Source organism: Chiloscyllium punctatum, chromosome 38 (assembly GCF_047496795.1).
Source record: "Chiloscyllium punctatum isolate Juve2018m chromosome 38, sChiPun1.3, whole genome shotgun sequence".
In the NCBI taxonomy this organism is placed as follows: Eukaryota; Metazoa; Chordata; class Chondrichthyes; order Orectolobiformes; family Hemiscylliidae; genus Chiloscyllium; species Chiloscyllium punctatum.
In genome coordinates, this window is record NC_092776.1 from 63940035 (window position 1) to 63963631 (window position 23597).

The 23597-nt window shown below is 44.2% G+C and overlaps 1 protein-coding gene across 1 annotated transcript in view; it reads right to left on the reverse strand.

Annotated features, from left to right (window-relative positions):
* Positions 1 to 1038: 1038 nt before the first annotated feature.
* Positions 1039 to 23597, reverse strand: part of kifbp (kinesin family binding protein) — a 59469-nt gene continuing 36910 nt past the window's right edge. The window contains 3 exon segments of the mRNA XM_072557037.1: positions 1039 to 2010; positions 16455 to 16567; positions 17033 to 17126. Coding sequence (XP_072413138.1) covers positions 1132 to 2010; positions 16455 to 16567; positions 17033 to 17126 — 1086 coding nt within the window. The 3' untranslated portion in view covers positions 1039 to 1131.

Sequence of the window (23597 nt, forward strand, 5' to 3'; positions counted from 1 at the left end):
CAGGGCCACAGGCCTCACGTGAATTTGCTCTCAACAGTAACCTATAAAGGGGCCTTTGTACACTATCTCATCTTAAGTCCAACAGAAGGGTGGTGTACATTGTGGGCGAAATGGCCTGTTTCCACTCTGTAGGGAATCTAGTCTAATCTTAGAGGGGGCGATGAGGGGGTAAACAATGTGGCTATCTGCTCCCGAATTGTATTAAATCTGTAACCTAATGGCCTGAATATCCCACGCTTTATCATGACCATCAGGCTGGGGGATCTGTTGAATAAAGTATGCAACAGGGCATGCCAAGAGCAGCACCAGGCATACATAAAAATCAGGTGAAACTATATGCCAAAAGGCATGTTGTACAGAGCCAAGCTGTTCCAAAACCAGCAGATGCAGTCTTGCTGCATCTCCATAAACCTGTTAGAAAGCCAATGAGCCTTCATTCCAGACCTCAGGATATATTTTCCCTGGTTTAACTATTAACCGCCAAGAAAACACCCATGTTGCCAATTACACATTTACATGCAAAGTCCATAACGGGCAATGCAATAGTTCCTCACAACAGCGCCACAGGTCAAACTACATTCAGCTGCTCCATCTTTCCTTCATCATAAAGTCAGAATTATGGATGTTTACTGATAATTGCATAATGTTCACCACCATTAGCAACTCCTCAGATAATAAGATACTCCAACATCTTAGGGGTCACCACTGACCAGAAATTGAACCATGACCTCTACCATCTAGAGGCACAAGGGCAGCAGGCACATGGGAGGCATGTAGGTATCTTCATGTTCCCTTTCAACTCTCACACCTTCCTGCCTTGGAATATAATTACTGTTCTTTCACGATCTCTTTGTCAAAATCCTGACATTCCTTCATAACAGCACCAGATAGACTGCAACGGTTCAAGAAGGCAGCTCACTACCATCTCCTACGGGGCAGTCAGGAGTGGTCAATAATGCTGGCCTTGCCAGGCACACATTCAATAGTGAATGAATAAAATATAAACACAGTTGGAGACAAAACACAAAGACACTGAACTGAGCACGTTAGGTATGTTTATTACACAGGGAAGTACAGCCACTGAGCGAGGGAAATGAAGCAGGTCTCAGAGTAGATTCTCCAGTACTGTTCTTAAGAAAAAGCGACTATTTTAGCCTTTAGTTTCTCCATCCTTGCTGGCAAGAGGGTGGCCATCTCAACACAGAGCTCCAGCTCAGGTTCCATCACCTTGGCAGCCTCAGGCTGCATCTCGCAGTAATCCACCACAAAACGGTAACACTCCACCGACTGCTGCAGATTGGTGAGCTGTAGCTTTGGGTCTGAAGTGATCATTTTACTGTACAACCAACCAATGCGAAATTTGCAAACTAATGCTGGTCGCAGGACATCAGCTTCCAGCCTCTCTGGAAATTTCTTCTCTGAATTCTTCAGTGAGTCTAAGAAGAGGGTGTAGTACATAATGGCTGACTGCGCGAGGTGGTTTATTTTCTTGATGTTGTGACTATCTAATTCATCCAGCCGATTGGCAATAGAAACTTTCAGCTCCATCATTTCATAGTATGTGTCTGCTATCTCAAATTGAAGCTGCCGGCAGACCAAGAGGTAATACTGTGGATTTAACTCTGTATAGACTGCTTCCAGCATGTCAATGCGCCGTTTGTGCATCTTACAACGCCTTTCTTGGTCTTCTTCAAAAAATGCCAGGACCTTAAATAATGCACTGTGATCCTGAACCACCTCAATATGGTCTGTTACATGGTCATCGAGCTGAAAGAATTCTTTGGCCTCCTGCACGTAGTTTTGTCCAACCAAGAACACATCTCGTGCTTTGCTGAAGTCTACAGGGTAAACGCAGCTCACTTTCTCCTCAACAGACTGGATCAGATCAAACGTTTCACTGGATCCAAACATCACAGCGCTCTTCCTCCCCTGCTCCTTCTCCTCCTCTTCCTTCTTCAATCGGATTTTCAACTCTTCCTGACGATCCCAATCCATTTCGCCAACATCATCCTATGGAGAAAGATGACAGGCTACAATAAGAAGTTTGCTTGACACCATCCAGGACAAAGCAACCCCTTGATTAGTGCCACAATCCACAGATATCCACTCCCTCCACTACTGATGCTCCATAATAGCTGACAGATCTATCCGTAAGATGCACTACAAAATTTCATCAAATCTCCTGAGATAGCATCTCCGAAATGCATGATCATTCCGGCTAGAAAATCAAGATTAGCAGATACACGGGAATATTCCCACTTGCAAATTCCCCTCCAAACCCCTCAATCCTTCACTGTCACTGGGTCAAAATCCTGGAACTCCATTCCCAATAGGATTTAACTCAGATGTGTGCTGAGTCTAGATTAGAGTGGTGCTGGAAAAGCACAGCAGTTCAGACAGCATCTGACAAGCAGTAAAATCGACGTTTCGGGCAAAAGCCCTTCATCAGGAGTATAGGCAGAGAGCCTGAAGGGTGGAGAGATGTGAGAGGACGGTGGGGGTGGGGAGAAAGTAGCATAGAGTACAATAGGTGAGTGGGGGAGGGGACGAAGATGATAGGTCGGGGGGGGGGGAGGGTGGAGTGGATAGGTGGAAAAGAAGATAGGCGGAAAAGAAGATAGGCAGGTAGGACAAGTCATGGGGACAGTGCTGAGCTTGAAGTTTGGAACTAATCTAGACTCTGGTTTCCAACATCTGCAGTCATTGTTTTTACCTACTCAGATGTGTGCTGAGTCAGCTGATCTCTGTCAAGGGACTGACAATGTGAGAATGGTCACGTTGACAACAACTAGGATTTGTGGCACCATTTCCCAGATATAGTTTATTTTTGTTCAAAGGAGCAGGCCTGATACTCTCTCAACTACAGCCTGACTTGATGCAACCTAGAAACATCAGCAATGGGAGACTGGAGCGTACAGAAGAGCAACATGGTGGTGGGCCTCAATGTCATGGTCATAAAGCCACCTCAGCCTCCTCTGCTCCAAGGAAAACAAACCTGGCTTATCCAGTCTTTCCTTATAACTCAGACTTTCCATTCCAGGAAATATCCTGATTAATCTCCTCAGTAGTCTCTCTGGTATGATTACGATCCTTTGACAGTGTGGTGACTAGAACTGTACAAAGTATTCTATCTGTGGCCTAACCAATGCTCTATGAAGTTTCAGCAAGACTTCCCTGCTCCCATATTCCAACCCCCTGCTGTTTTAAGCATGGAAACAGACCCTTCAGTCCAGGTCATCCATGCCGACCAGATAGCCTAACCTAATCTAGTCCCATTTGCCAGCACTTGGTCCATACCCCTGTAAACCCTTCCTATTCATCTACAAATCTAGATGTCTTTTAAATGTTGTAATTGTACCAGCCTCCACTACTTCCTCTGGCAGCTCATTCCATAGATGTACCACCCTCTGTGTGAAAAAGTTGCCCATGAGGTCCCTTTAACATCTTTCCCCTCTTCACCCTGAACTTATGCCCTCTAAATCTGGACTCCCCCACCCCAGGGAAAAGACTGTGTCTATTTACCCTATTCATGCCCTTTATGATTCTATAAACCTCCATAAGGTCACCCCTCAGCCTCAGACAGTCCAGGGAAAACAGCTCTAGCCTATTCAGCCTCTCCTTATAGCTCAAGCCCTCCAATCCTGGCAACATCCTTGTAAGGCTTTTCTTAACCCTTTCAAGTTTCACAACATCTTTCCAGGAGGAGGGAGACCAGAAATGCACAGAAAAGTGGCCTAACCAATGTCCTATACAGCTAGAACATGACGTCCTAACTCCTATACTCAATGCTCTGACCAATAAAGAAAAACATACCAAATGCCTTCTTCACTATCCTACCTGCCCAAGACTCCACTCACAAGGAACTGCACTCTGAGGTCTCTTTGTTCAGTAACACTCCCCAGGACCTTACCAATAAATGTCTAAGTCCTGTTCTGATTTGCCTTTCCAAAATGTAGCACCTCATATTTATCTAAATTAAACCACATAAGCCAGTCCTTAGCCCATTGGCCCATCTGATCAAGATCCCATTGCACTCTGAAGCAACCTTCTTTGTTGTCCACTACACCTCCAAAGTTGGTGTCATCTGCAAACTTACTAATTATACCTTCTATGTTCACATCCAAATCATTTATATAAATGATGAAAAGCAGTGGACCCAGCACCAATCCTTGTGTCACACCAATGGTCACAGGCCTCCAATCTGAAAGGCAACCCTTTACCACAGCTCTGTCTTCTATCTTGGAACTAGTTCTGGATGCAAATGGATAGTTCTCCCTGTACTCCACGAGATCTACGCTTGCAAGCAATCTATCTTGTTGAATGCTTTAGTGAAGTTCATATGGATCACGTCCATTGTTCTGACCTCATCAATCCCCTCTTAAGTATACTTCTACTACCTTTATAGACTTAGAACAAAGAAAGAACAAAGAAACTTTACAGCCCAGAAACAGGCCCTTCGGCCCTCCAAGCCTGAGCCAATCCAAATCCACTGTCTAAAGCTGTCGCCCAATTCCGAAGTATCTGTATCCTTCTGCTCCCCACCTACTCATGCATCTGTCCAGACGCATCTTAACTGAAACTATCGTACCTGCCTCTACCACTTCTGCTGGCACCACTCTCTGTGTGAAGTACTTGCCGCATGTATCCCCCTTAAGTGTTCCATCTCTCATCTTGAAAGAGTGACCTCTCGTTATTGAATCCTTCATCCTGGGAAAAAGCTTGTCTCTATTCACCCTGTCTATAGGCTTCACGATTTTGTAAACCTTAAATCAGGTTCCCCTCAATCTTTTTTTCTAATGAAAACAAACCTAACCTACTCAACCTCTCTTCAAAGCTAGCACCTTCCATACCAGGCAACATCCTCGTAAACCTTCTCTGCACCCTCTCCAAAGCATCCACATCCTTTTGGTAATGTGGCAACCAGAACTGTACACAGTATTCTGAATACGGCCGAACCAATGTCTTGTACAATGTCAACATGACTTGCCAGCTCTTATACTCAATACCCCCTCCAATGAAGGCAAGCATACTATATGCCTTCTTGACCACTCTATCCACTGTGCAGCAACCTTCAGGGTACAATGGACATGCACTCCCAGATCTCTCAGCCCATCAACTTTTCCCAAGGCTCTTCCGTTCATTGTACAATTCGCTTTAGAATTGGTCTTGCCTAAATGCATCACCTCACATTTGTCTGGATTGAAATCCATCTGCCACTTTTCCGCCCAACTCTCCAGTCTGCCTATAACCTCCTGTATTCTCTGATAGATTCTTTACTCAGCGAGTCGTGAGTTCATGGAATGCCCTGCCAGTAGCAGTGGTGGACTCTCCCTCTTTATGGGCATTTAAACGGGCATTGGATAGGCATATGGAGGATAGTAGGCTAGGATCGGCGCGACATCGAGGGCCAAAGGGCCTGTACTGCGCTGTATTTTTCTATGTTCTATAGTCCCTTATGCTTTCGGCTACTTCACCAATCTTCATGTCATCTGCAAACTTGCTGATCATACCAACTGTGGTTTCTTCCAGATCATTTATGTATATTACAAACAACAGTGGCCCCAACACTGACCCCTGTGTAACACCATTGGTCACCTTTCTCCATTTTGAGAAACTGCCTTCAACTATTACTCTCTGTCTCCTGTTGCTCAACCAGTTCTTTATCCACCTAGCTAGAACACCTGCACACCATGTGACTTCACTATTTCTGTTAGTCTACCATGGGGAACCTTATCAAACGCCTTATTGAAGTCCATATATATGACATCAACAGCCCTGCCTTCATCTACCAACTTGGTCACTTCCTCAAAGAACTCTATTAAATTGGTAAGGCACGCTCTCCCCCACACAAAACATTTGGTCTATCACTGATAAGCCCATTCTTTTCTAAATATAAATAGATCCTATCCCTCAGTACCCTTTCCAGCAACTTTCCCACCACCGATGTCAGGTCTGTAGTTACCCGGAATATCCCTACTACCCCTCTTGTACAGGAGGACAACATGAACAACCTTACCGTCCTCCGACACCTCACCTGTATTTAAGGATGCCACAAAGATATCTGTCAGGGCCCCAGCTACTTCCTCTTTTGCCTCCCTCAGCAACCTGTGATAGATCCCATCCGGTCCTGGGAATTTATTCACCTTTAACTTCTAGCCTACCCATCACATCTTCTCTACTTATGTCGACGTGATCCAGACTAATCAAACTTCTACCTGATCTCAAGACTCATCATGTTCCTCTCCTCATTGAACACTGGTGCAAAGTAATCATTCAGAATCTTACCCATTCTCTCAGGTTCGACACACAGCCTTCCTTCAATACCCTATAGTGGACCAATCCTTTCTCTAGTTACCCACTTGCCTCTTATAGAAGAATAAAATGCTTTGGAATTCTCCTTAATTCTGCTCACTAAAGCTATTTCATGACCCCTTTTAGCCCGCTTGACTTGTCCTACTCTTCCGATATTCCTCCAGGGCCTGTTCTGTTCTTAGCTGCCTAGACCTTATGTACGCTTCCCTTTTCCTCTTGGCTAGTCGCACAATTTCTCCTGTCATCCACGGTTCACAAATCTTGCCTTTCCTATCCTTTGCCTTTAACGGGACATGTCTATCCTGCAATATCTTTAACCTATCTTTGAAAGCCTCCCACATATCAAATGTAGACCTCTCTTCAAAGATCTGTGTCCAATCCACATTTGCCAGCTCCTGCCTAGTTTTGATATAATTGGCCTTGGCCCAGTTTAGTACTCTTCCCTTAGGACCACTCTCATCTTTGTCTACGAGTATTCTAAAACTTACAGAACTGTGGTCACTGTTCCCAAAGAAATCACCCACGCAACTTCTACCACCTGTCCTGGCTCGTTATCCAGTACCAGGTCCAATATGGCCCCTTCTCTCGTCGGACTACTGACATACTGCTCTAGAAAACTCTCCCGGACACTTCTTACAAAATCTACTCCATCCAGACCTCTGACGCTAAATGTATTCCAGTCAATGTTGGGAAAATTAAAATCTCCCATCACCACTATCCTATTGCCTCTACATCTTTCCATAATCTGTTTACCTATTTGTTCTTCTACCTTACATTCACTGTTGGGAGGCCTGTAATACAGCCCCAACAATGTAACTGCACCCTTCTTATTTCTCAGCTCCACCCATAATGCCTCACTACCCAAGACCTCCATAGTGTCCTCCTTTAGCACAGCCGTGATATCGTCCCTGACCAGCAATGCAATTCCACCCCCTCCTTTACTTCCCTCCCTGTCTTGTCTGAAGCATCTATATCCTGAAACATTTAGTTGCCAATCATCATGCCTTTCCTTCAACCAAGTCACTGTGATTGCAATAATGTCATACTCCCAGGCACCAAGCCCTAAGTTCATCTGCCTTACACACTATACTCCTTGCATTAAAGTAGATGCATTTAAGGCCACCAGTTCTTTTGCGTTCATCTGCTCCATGCCTGCTCTTCCCTTTAGTAATCTTCTGAGGATTCACTCGATCTCTGCTATCTATACCTGACATATGCTTCCTTTTTGTTAACAAAAACCTCAATTTCTCTAGTCATTCAACATTCTCTGCACCTACCAGCCTTGCCTTTCACCCTAACAGGAACGTACCATCTCTGGACTCTTGTCATCTCATTTTTGAAGGCTTCCCATTTACCTTTACCTTCAAGATAAAGCTATCCCTTGCTCTGCAAATATCTGCCCCAATCAACTTTTGAAAGTTCTTGTCTAATACCATTAAAATTGGCCGTCCTCCAATTTAGAACCTTAACTTTTAGATCCAGTCTATCCTTTTCAATCACTATTTTAAAACTATAAGAATTATGGTCACTGGCCCCAAAGTGCTCTTCCACTGACACCTCAGTCACCCGCCCTGCCTTATTTCATAAGAGTAGGTCAAGTCTTGCACCTTTTCTAGGAGGTACATCCACATACTGAATCAGAAATTTTCATGTACACACTTACAAATTCCTCACCATCTCAACTCTTAACACTATGAAAGTCCCAGAGTATGCATAGAAAGTTTTAATTCCCCTACCATAACTACCCTATTATTCTTACAAATAATTGACATCTCCTTACAAATTTGCTTCTCAATTTTCTGTTGACTATTGAGGGGTCCATAATACAATTCCAATAAGGTAATCTTCCTGTTCTTATTTCTTAATTGCACACAAATAACTTCTCTGGATTTATTCCATCATCACTACCTTACTAGTGTAATTCCTCTCAAACAGCTGCAGCAAATCTTCCTATCGGTATATTAGTCCCCTTCCAATTCAGATGCTATCTATCCTTCTTGTACGGGTCAATTCTATCCCAGAAGTCATCCAAAAATGTATATCCACCTCCCCTGCACTAGCTCCTCTTCCACGCATTCATCTGCTCTATCCTCCTATTCCTACCCACACTAGCTCATAGCACCAGGAGCAATCCAGATATTACTACCCTCGAGAACCTCCTTTTTAAATTCCTGTCTAACTTTCTATATTCTTCCTTCAGAGTCTCATCTGTTTCCCTTCCTATGTTGTTAGTTCCAATGTGTACAATGACCTCCTGCTGGTCTCTCTTCCCTTTGAGAACATTCTGCATCCTCTCCAAGATATCCTTGATCCTGGCACCAGGGAGGCAACAACCATTCCGATTTCTCGCTGCCAGCCACAGAAACATGTGTCTGTGCCTCTGATTAGACAGTCCCCTATCACAATCAATCACGTAGAACTCTCACTACATTAGAGTCATTCTCAATTCCAGAAACTTGTCTGTTTCTGCTACATTCCCCTTAGTTTTGCTTGCTGTCTGTATAGAGTCTTTCAAGTTCAGTAGCTACTGTTTTAATGTGTTGGTGGGTTTGTGGCCTACCATGATGCCAAGTGGTCTGAGTAGTCTGGCAGTCATTTCCAAGATGTCTTTGAAGCAGGGGAGACTGACTAGGGTTTCTGGACAAGTTTTATCTGTTTGTTTGGGTTTGTTGCTGAGAAGTGGGCAGACTGTGTTCATTGGGTACCTGATCTTTTTGAAATCGCTGTATAGGTGGATTTCCTCTGCTCTTCGTAGTTCCTCTGTGCTGCAGTGTCTGGTGACTCACTGAAATAATGCTCTAATGCAGCTTTGTTTGAGGGTGTTAGGATGATTGCTTCTGCAGTTTTGTATGTGTTGTTTTCCTGCAGATGCTGGCTGTTCGCTCTCCTGTGACATTCAGGAATGGCAGTTTGTTGTGGTTTTCCTCCTCTTGTGAATTTTATGCCAGTAAGGATATTGATGGTCTTAAAGGCTTCATTTTAATTGTTTAGTTTAGTGTTGACGAAGGTGTCAGCCATGTAGTGGACCCAAAGTTAGGGTTGAATGGTTGGCAGTTGTTTGTTCGAGTCTCTGCATTACTGCCTCTGCTAAGAACCCTGATATCAGAGATCCCATGAGTGTTTCATTGGTTTGTCTGTAGGTTGTGTTATTGAAAGTGACAACCGGAACGCTATCAACAAACACATTGATTTGAATCCCATCTAACCTCCTCTGAGAAAAAGAGCAGGAAATTACATCACCACAAGAAATTACATCACCAACCAAGAAAACCTAAACACAAATAGAAAGCGTGTCACTAACACCAGTGCTTCACCGGAGGCTCACTGATAATGTTGGTAAGAATGAGGACTGCAGATGCTGGAAACCTGAGTCTGGATTAGAGTGGTGCTGGAAAAGCACAGCCGGTCAGGCAGCATCCAAGGAACAGGAAAATCGACGTTTCGGGCACAAAACCTTCATCAGGAATACAGGTAGGGTGGTGAGATAAATGGGGGGAGAGAGAAAGTAGCATAGAGTACAATAGGTGAATGGGGGTGGGGATAGAGGTAATAGGTCAGAGAGGAGGGTGGGGGAAGGAAGCAAAGAGTACAATGGGTGAAATGGAGTTGGGGATCAAGGTGATTGGTCAGAGAGGAGGGAGGAGTGGATAGGTGGAAAGGAAGATAGGCAGGTAGGACATGTCATGGGGACGGTGCTGAGCTGGAAGGTTGGAACTGGGGTATGGTGTGGGGGGGGGGGGAATGAGGAAACTGGTGAAGTCCGCATTGATGCCCTGTTCCGAGGCAGAAGATGAGGCGTTCTTCCTCCAGACGTTGGGTGGTGAGGGAGCGGCGGTGGCATTGGCACAGGACCTGCATGTCCTCGGCAGAGTGGGAAGGGGAAGTTGAAAGGTTGGGCCACAGGGCGGTGGGATTGATTGGTGTGGGTGTCCTGGAGATGTTCCCTAAAGCACTCTGCTAGGAGGCGTCCAGTCGCCCCAATGTAGAGAAGACCACATCGGGAGCAACGGATACAATAAAAAACATTGGTGGATGTGCAGGTAAAACTGTGATGGATGTGGAAGGCTCCTTTAGGGCCTTGGATGGAGGTGAAGGAGGTGGTGTGGGCGCAGGTTTTGCAATTCCTGCGGTGGCAGGGGAAGGTGCCAGGACGGGAGGGTGAGTTGTTGGGGGGCGTGGACCTGACCAGGTGGTCACGGAGGGAACAGTCTTTGCAGAAAGCAGAAAGGGGTGGGGAGGGAAATATATCCCTGGTGGTGGGGTCTGTTTGTAGGTGGCAGAAATGACGGTGGATGATGCGGTTTATGCGAAGGTTGGTAGGGTAGAAGGTGAGCACCAGAGGGGTTCTGTCCTTGTTACAGTTGGAGGGGTGGGGTTTGAGGGTGGAGGTGCAGGGTGTGGACGAGATGCATTAGAGGACACCTTTAACCACGTGGGAAGGGAAATTGCAGTCTCTAAAGGAGGAGGTCATCTGGTGTGTTCTGTGGTGGAACCGGTCCTCCTGGGAGCAGATACGGCAGAGGCGGAGGAATTGGGAATACGGGATAGCATTTTTGCAGGAGGTAGGGTGGGAAGAGGTGTAATCCAGGTAGCTGTGGGAGTCGTTGGGTTTGTAAAAAATGTCAGTGTCAAGTCAGTCGTCATTAATAGAGATGGAGAGATCCAGGATAGGGAGGGAGGTGGCAGAGATGGTCCAGGTGGAATGTGTTGGTGAAGTTGATGAATTGCTCAACCTCCTCGTGGGAGCACGGGGTGGCGCCGATGCAGTCACCAATGTAGCAGAGGAAGAGGTGGGGAAAGGTGCCAGTATAATTACCAAAGATAGACTGTTCTACGTAGCCAACAAACAGACAGGCATAGCTGAGGCCCATACAGGTGCCCATGGCTACCCCTTTGGTCTGGAGGAAGTGGGAGGATTTGAATGAAAAATTGTTAAGGATGAGGACCAGTTCAGCCAAACGAATGTGTCAGTGGAAGTGTACTGCTGTGGACGTCGGGAGAGGAAGAAACAGAGGGCTTGGAGGCCCTGGTCATGGCAGATGGAGGTGTAGAAGGATTGGATATCCATGGTGAAGATGAGGCGTTGGGGGCCGGGGAAACGGAAGTCTTTGAGGAGGTGGAGGGCATGGGTGGGTGGGTGGTGCCTCGAAAGTATGTGGGGAGTTCCTGGTCTGGGGGGGGGGGGGATAGGACAGTGTCGAGGTAGGTGAAGATGAGTTCAGTGGGGCAGGAGCATGCTGAGACAATGGGTCGGCCAGAGTGGTCAGGCTTGTGGATCTTGGGAAGGAGGTAGAACGGGGCGGTGCGGGGTTCCCGGACTGTGAGGTTGGAAGCTGTGGGTGTGAGATCTTCTGAGGTGATGAGGTTCTCTATGGTCTGGGAGATAATGGTTTGGAGATGGGGGGGGGTGGGGTCATTTTCGAGGGGGCGGTAGGAGGTATCTTCGAGTTGGCGTCTGGCTTCAGCGGTGTAGAGGTCAGTGAGCCAAACTACCACTGCACCCCCTTTATCTGCTGGTTTGATGGTGAATGTTACCTAGTATGGTGACAAACCGTCTGAAAACGAACCTTCCAGCTCAGTGAACAAACTTACATCCAGTACCCCCAGCTCCTTTAAATTCCTTATTGCCTCCAACTGTCGCTCCAACCAATGCATATGATCTGACAGGATTTGCAAACAAAGACACTTCCTGCAGACATAATCATCAGTAACATGGAACCTCTCCCTAAACTCCCACATCCAACAGGAAGACCACATCATTTTACAAAAGGCCTTCTTCACTCCTTCACAATTCACAGATGATACAAAATTCCCAAAATGTACTCTTAAAAACACTGCTCCAGGCTAACTTTGTACTTAAGGTTTATATTTTTAAAATTTAACTAAGAGACAGATCTCATCGAGAAAGAACCCACTCTTCTCATTATCATAGGTTTACAGGAAGGTTACACTTAAAGCTATGTACTTACCCGGTCATGTGCTGTGAGCTTTCCCACACAGGTTCCTCTAAGGTTAGCTCTGAATTTCGCTGTTTGTTAATTTTTCCTAGAAGCGCTGATGCCCAGAGATACTTGAACTCAAACAGCAAAAGCAATAACTGTGCAGATTCACTGCTGTGTCAAACAGCAGTGTAGGTTTCTTTTTCTGAACATGTGGTCGCTGCCTTTGTCTGTCTTCATCCTTTTTAAATTACTGCTGTTGTCATCTTTTCTCCCCCCAAAATTCGAAAACAATGCAACAGCATATCAAAAAGTAATTGCTGCTCATGAAATTCAAGGAAGTCACCTCCAACACCTAAAATACCTCAAAAAAAAGGAGCAGCTCTTACAGCCACAATTTTTTTTCCATCCTCCATCTTGGATTACTCAGAATCCACACTGTATGTCTTCTTCATTACCCTGTCTACACATACTGACACGTCAGGGATCTATGCGTTTGTACGGCAAGGTCCCTTTGCTCCCCAGTATTCCCTGGGGTCCTTCATTCACTGAGTAAATCCTTCTCTACTAGACTTCCAAAATGTATCACCTCATGCTTCTCAGGGTTAAAATTCCACCTGTTATTGTTCTGCTTAGTTTATCAGCTGATCAATATCAAAGTGTAGTCTGAGACCAACCTCCTCTGTATCAACACAACCAGAGCCACCAATTTTTGTGTCAATTGCTAACTTCCTAATTATACCTGCTGTCTTAACATTGAAGTCATTAATGTACATAGCAAACTGCAAGGGTTTCAGCACTAAATTCTGTGCTACACCGCTGGTCATAGGTTTCCAATCAAGAAAAACATTCCTTAATCCTAGTCCCCAAGGCCCAATGGTATCTATGGAGAGACAGCAAGCCAATATTTCTGCAGTATTTTGTTTCTACCTGATGGTATCTATCTCAGGTTATTGCAAGAGGCAAGAGAGGAAATTGCTGGGTTTTTGAGCAAGATCTTTGTATCCTCGCTAGCCATTGGAGAGATCCCAGAGGACTGGCGAGTGGCTAGTGTTGTTCATCTGTTCAAAAAAGGGAAGAGGGATAATCCAGGAAACTACAGGCCTGTGAGTCTCACATGGGTGGTTGGGAAGCTGTTGGAAACAGGATTTAGGTACAGGATTTACACACATTTGGGACAGTCAGCATGGCTTTCTGCGGGACAGGTCATATCTTACTGACTCGATTGAACTTTTCAAGGTGACAAAGTTGATCAATGAGGGTGGAGCAGGGGATGTTGTCTACACAGATTTTAGTAAGGCTTTCGAAGAGGTCCCTCATGGTAGGCTCATCCAGATGATTAAGGTGCAAATGATCCATGGTGACCTGATCGCTCGGGTTCAGAATTGGTTTGCCCACAGAAGGCAGAGTGTAGTGGTAGCGTGTTTTTCAAGCTGGAGGTCCGTGACTAATGCTGACTAGGACCATGTATAAATGACTTAGATGAAACTGTAGATGGCTGGGTTAGTAAATTTGCATATGACACAAATATCAATGGAGGTGTGAATAGTGTTGAAGGTTGTCAAAGGACAGAGCAGGATACATATCAGTTGCAGGTATTGGCAGATAAATGGTAGATGGAGCTTAATCTGGGTAAAGGAGAGGTGCTGCACTTTGGCACAGCAAATGTTAAGGAAAAGTATGCCGTTAATGGGAGGACCCTGAACAACATTGATGTACCTTGGGGTTCAAGTCCATAGCTCCCTGAAAGTGGCCACAAAATATTGGTTAAGGTGGCTTATGGCATCTTTGCCCTTATCGGTGGGGAATAGAAAACAAGAGGTAAAAACGTGGATGCTGCCTGAACTGCTGTGCTCTTCCAGCACCACTAATCCAGTAATAGAGAACAAGAGTCAGGAAGTCATGTTGCAGCTTTATAAGATTTTGATTAGGCCGCACTGAGTATTCCATTCAATTCTAACTACCACATTACAGGAAGGATGTGGAGGCTTTGAAGAGGGTGCAGAAGAGGTTTACCAGGATAGTGCATGGATTAGAGGGTCTGAGCTATAAGGGAAACTAGAAATACTTGAGTTGTTTTCTATGGAGTGGCAGACTTGACAGAAATAGATAGAGTAGACAGTCAAATAGATAGAGTAGACAGTCAGAAACTTTTTCCCCGGGTACAACAGAGTGTTACAAGGGGACATAAATTTAAGGTGAAGGGTGGAAGGTATAGGGGAGATGTCAGGGGTGGGTTCTTCACCCAGAGAGTGGTGGGGGCATGGAATGCGCTGCCCGTGGGAGTGGTAGAGTCAGATTCATTGGCGACCTTTAAGCGGCATTTGGATAGGTACATGGATGGGTGCTTAATCTAGGATAGAAGTTCGGCACAACATCGTGGGCCGAAGGGCCTGTTCTGTGCTGTATTGTTCTATGTTCTATGTTCTATGTTCTATGTTCTAAGTCTACAAAATTACGAAATGCATAGACATGGTTGATAGTCAGAGTCGAAATATGCAGCACATTTAAGGTGACGGGGGAAAGTTCAAAGGAGATGTAAGAGGCAAGTATTCTTTTAAATACAGACAATGGTAGGAGTCTGGAATGCTCTGCCAGGGGTGGTGGTGGAGGCAGATATGATAGGGTGTTTCATGGACTTTTTGATAAGCACATGAATATGCAAGGAATCGAGGGATAGGCAGGCAGAAGGTATTAGTTTACTTTAGCATCATGTTTGGCACAATATCGTGGATTGAAGGGTTTGTTCCTTTGCTGTGCTATTCTATGTTCCTTTGCAAACCAATTCTAGATGCAGGCTGCCATTTTGTCTTGGATTCCATGAGCCGTTGGAACAAAGTGAGATCTCGTCAAAGGCCTCACTGAAATCCATATAAACCACAACTGGGAGGAGTTGATGGCCTAGTGGCTTATCACTGAACTGTTAATCCAGAGACCCAGATAATGTTCTGGGTTCGAATCCCACCAAGGCAGATGGTGGAATTTGAATTCAACTTTTAAAAATCTAGAATTCAGAGTCTAATGATGACAATGAATAGATTGTCAGGAAAAACCCATCTGGTTCACTACTGCCTTTTAGGGAAGGAAACTCCTATCCATCCCTAGTCTGGCCTACATGTGACACTCTCAACTGCCCTTGGGGCAATTAGGGATGGGCAATAAATGTTGGTCAGCCAGTGATGCCCTCAGCTCATAGACAAATAAAAAATAAACTACCCTCATCAATATACTTAGTCATCTTTTCAATAAACTTAATTAATTAAATCAATTAGACAGCCTCGCCCTCAAAGAAATCTGTGCTGACTATCTCTTTCCAAGTGTTGATTAATCCAGCCCCTCAAATTTTTTTCAATAATTTCCCTACCACTGACGTCAGACTAACTGGCCAACCAGTGTTTCTGGCAGGTCAATGCGCTTCTTATGCACCTGACAATGCCTCTCTTGGTCCTCTTCAAAAAATGCTAGGGCCTTGAATAATAAACTGTGATCCTAATCTACCTCAATGTTCCATCACATTTGTGGTCATCGAGCTGAAGGAATTCTTTGGCTCCTACGTAAGCTTTGCTGAAGTCTACAAGGTAAATGCAGCTCACCTTCTCCTCAACAGACTGGATCAGATCAAATGTTTCAAATGGATCCAAATCTTCCTCCTCTGGTCCTTCTCCTCCTCTTCCTTCTTCAATTGGATTTTCAACTCTTCCTGATGATCCCAATCCATTTCGCTGACTAACTGACCAGTAATTACCTGGTCCATCCTTTCTTGAACAAAGGAACCAAATTAACTATCTTCAAATCATCTGGCACTTCATCAATGGCCAAAGTATTAAATATCTCCACCAGCGCCCCAGCAATCTTCCTTGTCTCCCATTGCAGCCTGGGATACATCTCATCAGGCCCTGGGGATTTATGCACTTTTATGCTTGCTAAAACATCGAATACTTCTTCCTTACTAATATTAACATGCTGTAGAACATCACCATCCCATCTGAAATCTCCAGATGCAATGTCTTTATCCTGCAGGAATACTGTGCGAATTTTCCCCAATTCTTAGCCATTTTTTCAGGGAAGTCAAAGGAATGCTCTCCTCTTACACTCTCCAGCTCATCTTATAGAAGTTTAAGGCCCTATCACTAAGATCACAGGTTTTTCTCTGTAACAGAGAAACACAAAGTTTTAGTTACTAAATCTTCCCATTGCAGGTACCTCGAGCAGCTTGCGCGAGTCCTGCAGCAGATTGAGACAATACTTTATCCAACACCGGGCTATTTCTGCTCTCTTCTGCTGGAGCTGGTCACGATGGTCTCTCTCCTCTTCACCTATGTGCAGATAAATGACATGTTTAGCGTTTCTCAATGACTCCAACCTGCAAGGTTAAAAATCACAACACCAGGTTATAATCCAAAAGTTTACTGGATTTCTACAGTTTACTACAGCGCTTTCCGAGCGCTGCTCCTTCATCAGGTGGTTGTGGAGTATCATCCATCCTGCAAGTCACCCATCAAGTAAAGACTGGAGGAAGTGATCTCTAAACAGTTTTGGATAATTTGAGATTAAAAAGGCATGAGTCACTACAAGTAGCTCTGGGACATTGCAAAAATGAAGTATTCTCACAGAAACTGTGAAAATGGGATAAGGATCGAGGATTGGGCAGAGTCCGTGCACAGAGGACACAGCACACAACTGGAAAAACACTTTCATAGTTGAAGTTTCAAAGGCTCTGAACATTGCTCATATGCATTCTTGTCAATAATATGAAACCATTACTGGATAATGAAACTTACTTTCCTCGGCAGGAGATTCTGAGGATGTTCCACCTGCCTGGTTGATGATTACATTGGCGGCAGCGAGGCACAAACGCCCTTCCATGTAAAGCTGCTGCTCAAGAAAACACAGACAGCCTATAAGTTTAAGCTGAGCTTTAGAATACTCAGTGCAACATTCAGACTAGGCCTGCAGGACTAAGTTTATTCTACAGTCTGCATTTAGCCCAATCAGTGTACTGACCATGGCTAGCAACCCCAGGGTGAGAATCAGCATTCACCAGCTGTTGCACCGCCTTCCCCAGGACCTTGCCCTAGTCCCTGAAATACCGCATTATCTGCAGCTCCTCTGGGTCCTGGACAAAAATGGGCTCTTTTTCAGCAAGTTTTGACTGTGCAGTAATTTCCATGTCCTGCAGATTCCTCTGCTTCCAGTAGGAGTCAGGAGAGAGTCATTGGGTGCCCAGGGACATTTGTCAGATTAACTTTAGGTATTGATAGGAGCTTGGTTCATTCTGAGTCATCCTTTGTGACATCGTTAAATCAGGAATTTGAATGTAAACAGAATTTGGTTCTCAGATCCTTACAACTCTCAGTCTCACCCAATCCTACTCCTCCATACCCCATCTCACCCTGCTCCCTCAGTCTCACCAAAATCTACCCTCCCTACCCTGTCTCACCACCTGTTATGACATAAGGATAGCAAGCCAAACCAAATCCACCTCACTATCAATGGATTCGCAACACTGTGAAATTAAAACATTCAATTACCCTCCAAACTGCCCAATTATTCCTAATCAAACTTCACAAATAACAGATCTTGTACACCAAGTTCATAACTTAAACAATTAACAATTTTTAATGTAACTTAACTTTGTTTATCTCTGCTCTGCTAACCTAATTAATACAGGATCGAGCGTGGATCACCAAAACCATGCTAAGCCTACACTAGTCCTGCTTTCCAACACTGGTTCCATTGCCTTGAATGTAATCCACATTTTTTTAAAAAAAGACTTCAACTATTGTCTCAGGGGACTTATACACCTCTATCACGCTACGACCCTTCAACTTTCTCTGCTTCAAAGAAAACAACCCAAGCTTATCCAGCCTTTCTTCATCGCTGAAATGCTCCATGTCAGGCAACATCCTAGGGAACCTCCTGTTCACTCTTTCCAAAGCAACCACATCTTTACAGTGCGGTGACTAGAATGTCACACAGTACTCCAGCTACAGCATAACCAAGGTTCCGTACAGCACTAACATAACATCTAGGCTCTCAATCTTTGCTTTGACAAATGCTGCCAGACCTGCTGAGTTTTTCCAGTAATTTGTTTTTGTTTCTGATTTACAGCATCCATAGTTCATCAGTTTTTAACATTAGCTGCTCACCAGTCCTCTAGGGCCTCTCAAGTGGCTAGCGAAGATGCAAAGATCTTGGTCAAAGCCCCAGCAATCTCCTCTTTTCTCTCCCTCAATAACCTGGGCTAGATCCCATTGGGTCCTGGGGACTTATTCACCTTAATGCTCTTCAAGAGACCCAACATCACTACTTTCTTGGTCTCAAAAAGCCCAAGCATATTAGCATGCTCCACACAAATCTCACTATCCTCTGCATCCTTCTCCTGTGTGAATACCAGCGCAAAGTAATCATTTAGGAACTCACCCACATTGTCTGCCTCCAAGCAAAAGCTCCCTTCTTTATCCGTGAGTGATCCTGCTCTTCTCCCTAGTTATCCTCTTCTTTTGAAATGTATGTATAGAATGCCCTAGGATTCTCTTTAACCCCACTTGCCATGGCCCCTTCTTGCTGTTCTAATTCCCTGTTCGAGTTATATCCTTTCTTTATATTCCTCACAGGTACTGCCCGATTTTAGCTTCCTAAACCTTACGTATGTTACTTTTTTCCTTTCGACTAAATTTACATAGTCACTCATCATCCAAGGTTACCTTACCTTGCTGTTCTTGTCCTTCCTCTTTATTGGTACATGCCAGTCCTGAACACTCAGTTATATGTTTAACCACCCTTTTTGGGGTCACTGCTGTTTGTCATTTTTATAAATGACCTGGATGAGGGCGTAGAAGGATGAGTTAGTAAATTTGCGGATGACACTAAGGTCGGTGGAGTTGTGGATAGTGCTGAAGGATGTTGCAGATTACAAAGAAACATAGATAAGCTGCAGAGCTGGGCTAACAGGTGGCAAATGGAGTTTAATGCGGAAACGTGTGAGGTGATTCAGTTTGGAAGGTGCAACAGGGATAGAGAATACTGGGCTAATGCTAAGGTTCTTGGTAGTCTAGATGAGCAGAGATATCTCGGTGTCCATGTACATAGATCCCTGAAAGTTGCCAGTCAGGTGGATAGGGTTGTTAAGGCGGCGTATGGTAGAGGGATTGAGTTTCAGTGCTACGAGATCGTGCTGCAGCTGTACAAAACTCTGGTGTGGCTGCATTGCAGTATTGCATACAATTCTGGTCACCGCATTATAGGAAAGCTGAGTAGCTTTAGAGAAGATTCAGAGGAGATTTACTAGGATGTTAACTGGTATGGAGGGAAGGTCTTATGAGGGAAGGCTGAGGGACTTGAGGCTGTTTTCATTAGAGAGAAGGTGGCTGACAGGTGAATTAATTGAGACATATAAGATAATCAGAGGGTTAGATAGGGTGAACAGTGAGAGCCGCTAATAGTGATGGTTAGCACGAGAGAACATAGTTTTAAATTGAGAGGTGACAGGTATAGGACAGATGTCAGAAGTAGTTTCTTTACTCAGAGTAGTAGGGACGTGGACCGCACTCCCTGCAACATTAGTCAACTCACCAACATTAAGTGCATTTAAATGGTCATTAGACAGGCATATGGATGAAAATGGAATAGAGTAGGATAGGTGGGCTTCAGATTGCTCCAACCTGTGGAACCAACAATGAGGGCTTCAGATTGCTCCAACCTGTGGAACCAACAATGTGGGCTTCAGATTGCTCCAACCTGTGGAACCAACAATGTGGGCTTCAGATTGCTCCAACCTGTGGAACCAACAATGTGGGCTTCAGATTGCTCCAACCTGTGGAACCAACAATGTGGGCTTCAGATTGCTCCAACCTGTGGAACCAACAATGTGGGCTTCAGATTGCTCCAACCTGTGGAACCAACAATGTGGGCTTCAGATTGCTCCAACCGGTGGAACCAACAATGTGGGCTTCAGATTGCTCCAACCTGTGGAACCAACAATGTGGGCTTCAGATTGCTCCAACCTGTGGAACCAACAATGAGGGCCGAAGGGCCTGTACTGCGCTGTAATGTTCTATGTTCTACCCTATTAACTGCCTTGAGGGATTTGTGGGCAAGTAGACCAAGATCCCCTCTCCATTTTCTCTAAGCTTCCTATCATTCACGAATACTCCCCTGTCTTGTTACTTTTTCCAAAACTCATCACCTCACACTTATTAGTGTTAAATTCCATCAGTCACTAATTTGCCCATTCTGACCAATTTCTTCATATCCTCTTATAACTTAAAACCTTCCCCTTCACTATCAACCACTATTTTTGTGTCTTCCACAAACTTATCGTCCTCCCCACATTCTCATCCACATCACTTATGAATATCACATACATATCACATCACATCCACCACAAGTTTGGATCCAACTTGCCAACTTACCCTGGATCCTGTATGTTTTCACCATTTTCATCAGTTTCCTATGTTAGTTGGGCCATGCTAAATTACCCATAATGTCCAGGTATGTGTAGATCAGATGGATTTTCCATTGGAAATGCAGGTTTAAGGTCAGGTTGTCAAATGGGACTTGGTGGGATTCTCTTTGGAGGGTCGGTGTGGACAGGATGGGCCAGATGGCCTGCTTCCATGCTATAGGATTCTATGATTCTGTGTGGGACCATGTCAAAAGCCTTGCTGAAATCCTCTCTTATCCAAACACTTGTGTCTTGGTTTTTTTTTGAAGAGAGATTGTAAGGCAGAGGTGTGGAGCTGTCTCTAAGAAAGTAAAAAAACTTGTGATGCCTTGGGATTTTTTTTTAAAAGTTGGAACAGTGGAGACAACCTGGTTGGGGCCAACTCTTACAGATTAGGATTTCTGAGTAACATTAGAAGCTCTTGGAGTCTCAGAAGAGTTGGAAGCTTCAGTGAATATCTCCTGGCTGCTATAATCTCTGAATCTTCTCGATGTTTTTTTCTCCTCCTGGATTGAATTTTTTGAAGAAATGACAAAGAAGAATGAAGAAGGCATAGTGGTGAATGTTGCCTGTATGGACTTCAACAAGGCATTCAACAAGGTCCCGCATGGTAGACTGGTTAGCAAGATTAGATTACATTGAGAGCTAGCCATTTGGATACAAAATTGGCTTCAGAGTAAGAGACAGAGGGTGGTTGTGAAGGTTTGCTTTTCAGACTGGAGGCCAGTGACCAGTGGTATGCCACAAGGATGGGTGCTGGGTCCACTACTTTTAGTCATTTATATAAATAATTTGGATGTGAATATAGGAGGTATGGTTAGAAAGTTTGCAGATGACACCAAAAATGGTGGTAGAGTGGACAGTGACAATGATTATTCAAACACATGGATCAGAATGGCTGAAGAGTGGCAGATGGAATTTAATTTGGATAAATGTGAATGTTGCATTTTGTTAAGGCATATTAGGGCAGGATGTATACTGTTAATGGTAGGGCCCTGGGGAATGTTGTTGAACAAAGACACTTTGGGGTACAGGTTCATATTTCCCGAAAGTGGAGTCTCAGGCAAATAGCATAGTGAAGGCGTTTGGTATGCTTCCCTTTATTGCTCAGTACATTGACAACAGCACTAGGGATATCATGTTGCAGCTGTACAGGATACTGGTTAGGTCACTTTTGGAAAACTGCGTTCAGTTCTGGTCTCTGTGCTATTGGGAGGATGTTATTAAATTTGTAAATCTTCTCCGAATCCCTACCAGGATGTTGCCAGGGTGGGAAGATTTGCGCTATAGGGAGAGGCTGAATAGGCTGGATATTCCCTGGAATGTTGGAGGCTGAGGGGTAACCTGAAACAGGTTTATAAAATAATGTGGGACATAGATAGGGTGAATAGTCAAGGTCTTTTCCCCAGGGTAGGGGAGTCAAAAACTAGAGAACATAGATTTAAGGCGAGAGAGAAAAGATTTAAAAGGGACTTGAGGGGTAATTATTCCTCGTCGAGGATGGTGGTGCAATGAGATGCCAAAAGAGGTGGAGGAGGCTGGTACAATTACAATATTTAAAAGGCATCTGGATAGGTATATGATTAGGAAGAGTTTAGAGAGATATAGACTAATGCTGGCAAATGGGACTAGATTAATTTAGGACATCTAGTCAGCATGGACAAGCTGGACCGAACAGCCTGTTTCCATGCTATACAACTTTATTTACCATTCTACCAATGTCCTCTGGCTCCACACACATTTTTCCCTTGGTCTCAAATGAGCCCTAATCTTTTCTTGGTTATTCTCCTCCCATTGATATACTTGCAGAATATCTCAAAATTCTCCCTAATCTTGCCCATCAGTGTTTTCCTTGCCCTATACCCGCTTTGCTCTCCTAACTGCTTCTTTAAGGTCCCCTCGCGCATTCCTTACTTTGCTATGATCCCTGTTGATTTTCTCCCTTTGTTACATGCCTCTATTTTATTTTTCATCCAATTCTGAATATTCTTAGACATCCAGGGTTCTCTGGGCTTGCTGCTCCTATATTTCACTTGGAAGAGAACATGTTGGATTGTACTCTCCCTAGTTTGTTTTTTGAATGCTTGCCACTATTTTGCTGTACATTTAGAATTAAGCAGATCTCCCAGTCGTCTTTTGCGAGACCCTGTTTTCTTTTAATAAAATCTGCATTTCCACAAAACAAAACCTTTTTTTGCAGACCATCTTTTGCCTTTTCCGGAACAACTTTAAAACATATTGTGTTCTGGTTGCTATCATTGAATACTTCCACCTTGAATACCTCTTTTGCTTTATTTCCCAGAATTAGGGCCAGTGCTACACTCTATCTTTTAGGATCTCCTACGTGTTGATATAAAAAATACTCTCCTGAATACATTTCAAGAAATCTGTCCCCACTAAATTCTTAAATCCTATGATTAATTCAATTAATATTGGGCAAATTTAAATCCCTTAGTATAATTGTCTTATTACTATTTTTACATCCTTCAGTGAATTGTCTACATATTTGCTCAATTGCCTGCTGTCTGTTTGGGACCTTAAAACCCTCCCAATAGCATTACTGCTCCCTTTTGATTCATAAATTCGAGCTATAAAGCTTCATTTGAAGACCCTTTCAAGATGTAGCCACTCCTTACTGCAGTAACTGACTCCTTAATTAATAACGTAACACTGCCTCTTCGTTTATACCCTCCTCTGTCCTGTCTGCTGATCCTGTATCCTGAAATATTGTGATGCCAGTCCTGTCCCTCCATCAACCACATCCTGATGACAATATCACAACATCAATGATCTAAAGCCCAATCTTCTTTGATCATAACCCACACTAACATAGACAGACACAATTATGGGATAAATTAAAAAGAGATTAAAAGAATTGTAATTTGCCAGTTCAATAAACA